Source organism: Hipposideros armiger, unplaced genomic scaffold (genome assembly GCF_001890085.2).
Source record: "Hipposideros armiger isolate ML-2016 unplaced genomic scaffold, ASM189008v1 scaffold_135, whole genome shotgun sequence".
In the NCBI taxonomy this organism is placed as follows: domain Eukaryota; kingdom Metazoa; phylum Chordata; class Mammalia; order Chiroptera; family Hipposideridae; genus Hipposideros; species Hipposideros armiger.
Window position 1 is genome coordinate 2,758,674 of NW_017731485.1, and position 8,887 is coordinate 2,767,560.

General features: G+C 51.9%; 1 protein-coding gene and 1 pseudogene across 1 annotated transcript in view; both read left to right on the top strand.

Annotated features, from left to right (window-relative positions):
- Nucleotides 1-101: 101 nt before the first annotated feature.
- On the top strand, nucleotides 102-3,038 carry LOC109386580 (40S ribosomal protein S4 pseudogene; annotated as a pseudogene).
- A 304-nt stretch (nucleotides 3,039-3,342) lies between these two features.
- Nucleotides 3,343-8,887, top strand: part of PDZD9 (PDZ domain containing 9) — a 12,109-nt gene continuing 6,564 nt past the window's right edge. The window contains exons 1-3 of the mRNA XM_019649902.1: nucleotides 3,343-3,752; nucleotides 5,456-5,667; nucleotides 7,520-7,699. Of these exons, the coding sequence (XP_019505447.1) occupies nucleotides 5,637-5,667; nucleotides 7,520-7,699 (211 nt within the window). The 5' untranslated portion in view covers nucleotides 3,343-3,752; nucleotides 5,456-5,636. The remainder of the gene's footprint in view (nucleotides 3,753-5,455; nucleotides 5,668-7,519; nucleotides 7,700-8,887) is intronic.

An 8,887-nucleotide genomic window follows, 5' to 3' on the forward strand; every position in this document is an offset into this window, starting at 1 on the left:
CCCGCACAGCCGGAACCGCCGCCCGACCCGGAAGTTGTCGGCTCGCCCGCCCCGCCCCCGGAAGTGAAGCCGCGCCGCCGGCGCCGCTGCGTCCTCCCGGCTCTGCGCCCGCCTGGCCGCCCTGCCCGCGGCCCCGACCCTGCCGACCCTCCCGGGCCCCGCTCCCGGTCTTTTCCGGCAGGCCAGCCTTCCGTGCCAATAATAAGAATAATAGTGTTCGCGTCGTTCATGACCGTTTGGTGACAAAACGCGCCTCAGTCCTTAGCCTTTCAAAAGGGAGACTGGATTGGGCTGGGGGTGCGGGGCGCGCGTCTCCGAGCAGGAGGGGCCCACACAGCCCTTGTCACCTTGTGTTCTCGTTGTCCCCCCCCCCCCCCGAGTCCGTTCGCTCGGGACTGGCCCCAGGAGGGACATAACCATGGACACCGACTGTGCGTGGGGCACTGGAGTGACATGTGAGACGAGGTCCCGGCTCTCTTGAAGCTAAGCTGACGTCTTGCTGGGGAAGAGACAGAAATACGTTCAAACTGGTTTCTAAAGTCAAGGTCATTTTAGGTGTTGATCATGAATTAAATAGGGATCCGCCTGATGGCGCGGGGAGGGGACACGGAGGGTTACAGAGACCACCGCGATCGTGAAGATGTGACCTACGAACTCTGTCCGTGCCCGCGCGCAGCCATGGCTTGTGGCCCCAAGAAGCATCTGAAGCGTGTGGCGGCTCCAAAACACTGGATGCTGGATAAACTGACCGGTGTGTGTGTGCTCCTCATCCAGCCACCGGTCCCCACAAGCTGAGCGAATGTCTCCCTCTCATCATCTTCCTAAGGAACAGACCGAAGTATGTTCCTAACAGGAGATGAAGCACAGAAGGTTTATTGAAGATTGATGGCAAGGTCCGAACTGATGTGACCTCCCCCGCTGGTGTGACGGACGTCATCAGCATGGACAAGACAGAGAGAACTTCAGTCTGATCTATGACACCAAGGGTCACTTTGCTGTTCGTCGTATTACACCCGAGGAGGCCAAGGACAAGTTGTGCAAAGTGAGAAAGATCTTTGTGGGCACAAAAGGAATGCCTCACCTGGTGACCCATGATGCTCGCACCATCCGTTACCCTGGTCCCCTCATCAAAGTGAATGACGCCATTCAGGTTGATTTGGAGTCAGGCAAAATTACTGATTTCATCAAGCTTGACACTGGTAACCTGTGCATGGTGACCAGAGGGGCCAGCCCGGGAAAAATGGGTGTGGTCACCCAACAGAGAGAGACACCCTGGTTCTTTTGATGTGATTCATGTGAAAGGTGCCAATGGCAACAGCTTTGCCACCCGGCTCGCCGGCGTTTTTGTTATTGGCAAAGGCAACACAATATTTTTGTTATTGGCAAAGGCAACAAACCTTGCTTTTCTCTTCCACTGGAAAGGGTGTCCGCCTCGCCATTGCTGAAGAGACAAGAGACTGGCAGCCAAACAGAGCAGCGGGTGAAATGACCTATGGTGACATGACTGGGAGAGTCTCCGTCCCCAATTAAAGACAATATAGCATTAAAAAAAAAACATCTGGCCTGTGAAAATCTGGGCAAGACTGCCCCAAACAGAGGAAGAAGCAAGTGCCAAGAGCTTTGGGGAGGGGGCAGGAAAGAATGAATGGCCTGTGGCTGGAGAGAGGATGGAAAGCCTGGGAGGTAGGCAGAGGCCAGATGTAGGCTTTGGGAGCCATGATAACAGGTTGGGTTTTGTTCTAAGTGCATCGGGAAGGCACTGCAGGGTTTTCAGCAAGTAAGTGAGAAGGTCTTATTTAATCTGTAAAGACAGTGTAGATTGTGGGGGGAGGGGCAAGAGTGAAAGCAAGGATACCAGGGAAGAGGCAAAGTAGCCCAGGAGAGAGGGAAACATGGCTTTGGCTGGGATGAGTATGAAGATGGGGGAAAATGGAGGACCAGGGTGTTTCCTAGGCAGAGGGAATGACTAGCTGATAATGGGGGAGGGGCTGAAAGAGAGGACTCGGGAATGACTCCTAAATTCTTGGCCTGATGTTTGGGGATAATTTTTACTAGTTGGGGCCTGAGGAGAGAGGCTTAGGTTGGATGGATAAACCAGGAAAAAAAAAAAAAAGATCTTGGCATAATTTGTTAGCAATACAGATGGTCAGCCCAGCTACAGTTTTGCTGTCTAGTGGAGATTTCCTTCATGGCTCATGGACCAAATCACCATTCATCCTGACTTTGGCTCCTGCTCTTTCGTCTCATAGTTCCCTATGCAGCAAACAGATAAGACACTCGTTTTCTCCTTGAATGCCACCTAGGTCATCTCTAGAAAGACCTAGAAGAGTGACATCTGTCTCTATTTTTGGAATGCCTACATGTCCACAAAACGCAGCAAGTTTCAAATTCCACCAAACCCATCAGCCTTGCAGAAATGCGCAGTTAGCAGTGTCACCACATAGATTGGGTAAGGGCGGGTTTGACTGCTAGTCCACATGGTCCTGTTCAAACACTGGTCTCTTGAGAGGGGCAAGATTTTTTTTTAACATACTATTTATTTTTCCTGTGCCACAGAAATTGGCATAAGCTGATTTATGTATTCCAGGAATTCAGATATGCATTATCACATTACTGCAGGAGGTCTTCACTTTGTTTTCCTTTTTTAAGCACGGAGAAGTTTGATGGAGCCATATCCTTGGCTTCGTGTCTGGTGTTTCTGTTGTCCAGTAATAGAAGAAGCTCCCAACGAAACAGTTCTGAATTCTCAAATGGTGTCCACTGATGGACACCACTGGGCAGGTGATGAGAACCCCAGGGTGCAATTTTGGAACAGTTTGCCGATTCTAACTCCTACTGAGGAGAATGGTGATGACTTGATTCTTGTGTTTAAAAAAATACAAGTAGAAATTCCTCCTCCTGCCCATGCAGCACTTCCCAGACGCTCCTGCTTCTGCGCCTCCACAAAAGGTTCTGGATGTAAGATTAAAGCACAAAAACAACCAGTACGAAGTTTAAACATTTAAAACATTTTTTACCAGATTAATGGCTGTGCGTCACTACAGACAGTGGGGGTGGGAGGGATGGGAGGGACCAAATACTGTTTACAGAGTTCCCATTAATCTGTTTTTAGCCCACGTCTCTCTCGTCTCCCAATACCTTGTGTTTCAAAATCTCAAGTGTCTCTGAGATCCGTGGGACACATGAGATCCCTCCTTCATATCTCAGTGTGGATTTTAGCAGAGGCAAACCCTAGGGGTTGGGGAAAGGTGGTGTGATGGAGTAAAAAGAATACAAAAGCATATTCTACTACTACTACTACTACTACTACTACTACTACTACTACTACTACTACTAAACCCCTACTACTGACTTGAACTTGGGAAAGTCATGTCACCCCCTGGGTCTTCCTCATCTGCCCTAACAGTCAGGTACTCTGCTTCAGCGATACAACCTCCCCATCCTCTCAGTCACCCCTAAGAAAAGCAGCTGGGACTTTTCCATTCCGAGAGAGGAGGAGCCATGAGGCTCCTGAAGGCAGAAAGTCCTTGGGGACCCCGAGGAACACAGAAGGCCCCCAGGAGGGAGCTGTGCTGGCAGCCTGAAGTCGTAAATAGCCACTGTGCACCGCGAAGGGGCTTGAACACGGCATGCTTTATCTTGATTGATCGGCCTCGGTCCAGCAGGAGCTCAATCAGGATGAGACCTCTGGGAACGCTGTGGACGGGACTGGGCAATCACTCTTCTCTTCAAGCAGCCTCTGGCCTGACGGGGTAAAGAGCACACTGCTTCCCTTGGGGTCAAGTTGACCATGCAGGGCAAGAGTATGGTGGGTGCCCCACATGTATGCACCCAGGGTGTCTGGGACTAGATACGACCAAAGAGCCAAATCCAGAGGTCATCAGCTTGTGCCTTGGGCTCAAATCTTGCTGGGTCTCACAGATTGGGTTCCACTAAAGCCAACCCTGGGGACGAGAGATGATCGGTCAATGTGCAGGAAGTTTCTTCGGGAATGCCCTCAGGATGGACTCCAGTGGGGGTAGGGAAACAGGCAGGACCGGCAGAGGGAGCAGTGTGGCTGCTGGTACTGTCACAGGAGGAGCCTTTGAAGCTGGAAGGCTGTTCACAGTTGTTAGGAGCTGGGATGGAGGGGCCGAGCCTTTGTGTCCCCCTCTGCATGGACCAGTCACTGGCTGCTAGCTACACCAGGAATGGGGCGTGACCTTGGGTAAGGTGACTCTCCAGTCAAGGACGATTCCTTGAGAGGGCTGGCAGCTGAGATCTGTCCACCTTCCTACACCTTCCCAGTAGCGAGGGAATACGTCCTTTAGCCCTGAAGGGGACTGGGCAGTACAGAACCACCCCATGAGTTTGTATCCTGCACTTCCACCAATCGGTGGAATTGGCGTCGCTCTAAGGAGAGTTTTCAGCCTGGAATGGAGGGAGGGCAGGTGGAGGCCCCGTGCCAGGCACTGACATGCTCCCCTCACAGAACCTTGAAGGCTGCCATGTCTCATCCCTGAGACCTCTCACCATTTCCCTACTGATAGGAAAATGGAGGGAAAGGCTGCATTTTAGGATAGAATGAATTCGGTACATGGACAGATGCTTCGCCAGATGGCTTGGAGGCGAGAACAGGTCATCCATCACAAGAAGCCACCTCCTTGAGGTGGAGAGGAGCGGGGAGCAGGAGGGCTCTGTCCCTTTCCCTTTGTATCAGCCTCCGCAGCTCCGGGTTTATCCAACACGCAGTCAGCCATTGTCTGGGTGGAGCCACAGAAACCCCCGAGGAGCTGACACCTGTCCAGGTGGACAGGGACACCTGTGCAGTGCCCGACGCCTCCGAACACAAGGCGCCAGCCTGGGTCTCATCAGAGTGGGGATGACAGCAGGCCCTACCTCAATGCCGTTGTTTCCACTTCTTCCAGAATTTATTTTTGATAACTGATATTTTCCTACAATTGTCCACTGCCTCTGATTTTTGAATGTCAGTTCCATTGACCTTGTTGGTCTAGTCTCCCGTTGTGTCCCCAACATCAAACAAACTGTAGAGCAGGCTTCCAGGAAATATTCGTTAAATGAGTGAATGTGTGGGGGCTGGAAGGGTTACTTTAGAAAAAAGAAGGAAGAATGAATTCCTCTCCCTATGGTGACTCACTTTTTTTTTTTAAGATGGCCCTTGGCCTTTTCTCATTCAAAACATCCATGAAAAAAAGTGCAGTTTCGGGCAGCTGGAACTGCTGCCCTAACACTATTTAAAATACCATTATTGGGAGGCAGCAGGGGAGCCTGTGCTGGGCTATGAAGGGGTCCTGTGAACCCCTTCACTTCTTGGAGAGCCTCCTCTGTGCCTCCTGCACTCTCCCCATTTCGGCAGTTTCCCAAGAACGGAGGCGAACCCACTGATAGGCAGGCGCTGTGCTGGTCCCCTCAGTTTTGCTTTTCTCCACCCAACTTTCCCCACTCCATCTTCCAGGGGCCGCCCTGGAGGGCAACCCGAGGGGCGGGGCCCGAGGCGTCCCACCGCCCACGGCCCGCGCGGTAACGCCGGCACCTCGCGGGCTCCTGGAGGCTTCCAGACGGTTGGGAGGTGGACCGACTCCAGCTTGGGCCTCGGCTCCGGGAGGCCGTCCTGAGCGGCCTGCCCGCCCGGGGCCATGGAGAAGCTCTTCCACGAAAGCAGAAAAGGTAACTGGGAACAAGCCTGCCTCGGTTTCGCTCCTCTGTAAAATGGGAACGGTCGCCCTGTTGGCCTCTCGCCAACATGTTTACCCAACTATATTTTACACACAGTGACAACCCCCCTTGTCCGTGTACAGCGTTCTGGCAAACGTACCCCCAGGTTTAACCACCTCCGCATCAAGATGTGGAACAGCGCTCCCTGTCCCCCCAATTACCTTGCGCTGCCCCCATGGCTGCGGACCCCGTCTCCCAGCGTCCTGATCTGCTGGCTACAGTTTTGCCCTTTCGGTGGAGAGCGTCACACAAATAGAATCATAGTGTGTGGAGTCCTTTGGGTTTGGCTTCTTTCACTTAGCCCTGCTGTCTTTTGAGACGTTGTTGGTTATATCATAAGCACATTTAATTTGCAAGCTGAGGTTGGAAGTCACGCCTGTGCCTAAGAGGCCACTTCCCTGTAGGCTCAGAAACCAGCTGCTCAAGGAGGGGACGACCTGCTCTAAGTCACTCCTATAATCTTGAAAAGTCTCTGAAGACGGTTCCTACTTGACACGAGATCACTTTTGCAGACAGAGAGCCTCTGTGGCTTAGGAAGCTGAGGTTGGGACGCTTGCTTGGTGGGAAGGGCCGTGAACCCCGCCAGCTCCCCACAGCTGGGGTGGGGGAGCAGGGGTGGCTCCTTCCTCAGTAGTACGGGGGTCTCCTGGACCTCCCCAAACACCAGTCACATGGATTTGGCAAAGGCTTGGCAACTAGCGGTTTGTCACTTGTCCTTAAGGAAAAGTGTGTGTGTGTGTGTGTGTGTGTGTGTGTGTGTGTGTGTGTGTGTGTGTGTGTGTGTGTGTGTGAAATGCTGGAAGTGTGCAGAACACACATCTCCCCAGGAGCTTCCTGTGAACTGAAATTGAGTCTCCCCAGCTTCCTCTTGGGGAAAACAACTTGTTTTCAATCACTCCTCAGTCTTTGAAACTTTCCTTGTGAAGTTTAGTTCCGTAGAAAACAAATTTCAACCCCTCCCACACTACCCATTGTCCCGAGTTCTCCTTGCAAATGCTTTTTGTACTGTGCATTTCCACTGTCATTGCCATGACAAGCTCGGGGGATGCTGTGTAACCCTTTCATTTCCCACTTCCACCCTGGACGCCACCATCCACCCTCCACACAGCAGCCAGAGGTGTCTTTCTTTCTTTTTTATGCAAATTTTACCGTGTCCTGAGTAAACTACCTCTAGCTTTTCCTGGAAGACAACCCTGCGGCAGCAAGCAGCTGGCTCTCCCTTCACTCCTCTCTGTGCGCCTCCTGCCCGCCCCCTGTTGGCTCTTCCATGTCCTTCCCTGTCTCTGATCTTTGGTCCAATTTGCTCCCTTCCACATCCTTTGCCTAGATATTTCCTATTGGCCCTTTCGACCTCAATTCAAATTTTACCTCTTCTGTGAAGCCTGACCCCCCCTCCTTTCTCACCGGAGTCCTCCCGCTGGTCGCCCCCTGAGCCTTCTGTACTTTTCGTTCATAGCATGTGTTAACAGTTGTTATCCGACATATATTTACATACCTGATTGACAGCTCCTCCACTGGGCAGGAAGATCCACGAGGGCAAGAAACACTTCCTGAATCAATATCTGTTAAGTGAACGGGGAATAATAACTACTATCAAACGTTGTGCTGAGCACTGCACAAAAGCCTTTTAACTAACTTCTCCTAGCCCTCTGCGGTGGACATTTTTATTATCCTTGCTTTACCGCTGAAGGCACTGAGCAAGAGAGAGGTTAACAGCCCGCGGGGTGTGGCTTAGAACTCTAGTGACGGCTGTCGTGCTGCTGCTCAGGTGAAGGACTAAAACAGATCTCCTTCCTTTTATTAGAAAGACAAAGCAGCCTCAAGGACGAGTCATCTGTACACAATCTGAGCAAAACTGAACAGACCAAGCTCACTGTGGGCAGCCTGGGACTTGGCCTGATCATCATCCAGCATGGGCCCTTCCTCCAGGTCGCCCACCTCATCGAGAGGGGGGCTGCCGCCAGGGACGGAAGACTCCAGCCAGGTGACTGTGGCTCCCCATGCCTCCCCCACACGCCTTAGGTGTCCGTGTAACCATGATGATGACGATGATGTCGTTTGGGAGCTTTCTAGGGGCCAGCCAGCCGCTGTCGCTTATATAACCGTCATTGTTGTGTGTTATTTCTTCACTGAATTCTTACAGTGACCCTCTAGGTAGGAACTGTGATCACCTCCCTTTTAGAGGTGAGGAGACTGGGGCTCAGTGAGATTGAGTTCCTTGGCCAGTTACCCCCCCCCCCCACCATCCCCACATCAAGCAAGGGGGATGCGAACTCAGGCACAGTGCCACTCCAGGCTTGGGCTCTCTTTGGACGAACCTCTTCTCTCATGGGCATGGGTGGTGTTAACCATCATTAACGTTTAGATCACCATCTCATGTCACCCTCCCGACAAACCCTGAGGTAGATTCTGCATTAAACGACCATATAAATAAGGAATCAGGTATTTACTAAGCTGCCCTCAGTCACACCAAGGAGTGGGGATCCGAAGCTCTCTGGATGATTCCACAGCCCAAGGCTTTATCAGCACCAGCCCGCTTCTCATCTTTGGGGGAGAAAATTTCCCATCCAGTTCAAGACGTGTCTGCCCAGGGCCTGCTGGGCCTAGTGCTGTGCCCGGGAGCCAGGGAGGCACCATGGGACAGTAACGTGGTGACAGGGAAAACCCCTCAGCATTGGCTGGCTCTGCCCCTTTCAAGCTCTATGACCTGGGACAAAGTCACTTTACTTTCCAGGCCTCAGTTCCCTCATCTCTCAGTTGGGATGATACCACCTTTGTCAGAGGTTGCCAGGGTTTGGTAATTTTTATGACAGTGCTTTGTAAACTACAGGGCTGTAGAAATACTGGCAATCGTTTGTTTCTCTTAGGCTGTTCTTCCTTAGAGATTCTCTAGACTTGTGCCTTTTTTTAGGTGTAAAACGATCGTGGAGCAGGAGCCCCAGTGGATTAAACCACTGGCTTGCAACTCTGGTTACCTATTAGAGTCCCCCTGGAGCTTTGAAAACTAAGATGCCTGGGCTGCATCTCCCCAGAGGTTCTGCCTCTGTTGGTTGGAGGTTGGGGACGGGACAGGTCACAGTTTAGAAGTTCCTCGGGTAATTCTAACCACAGCTAGGGTTAGCAGCAGTGGATTAACCTCCCTGGCAGTCTGATTATGTCAGTAATTTTGTAC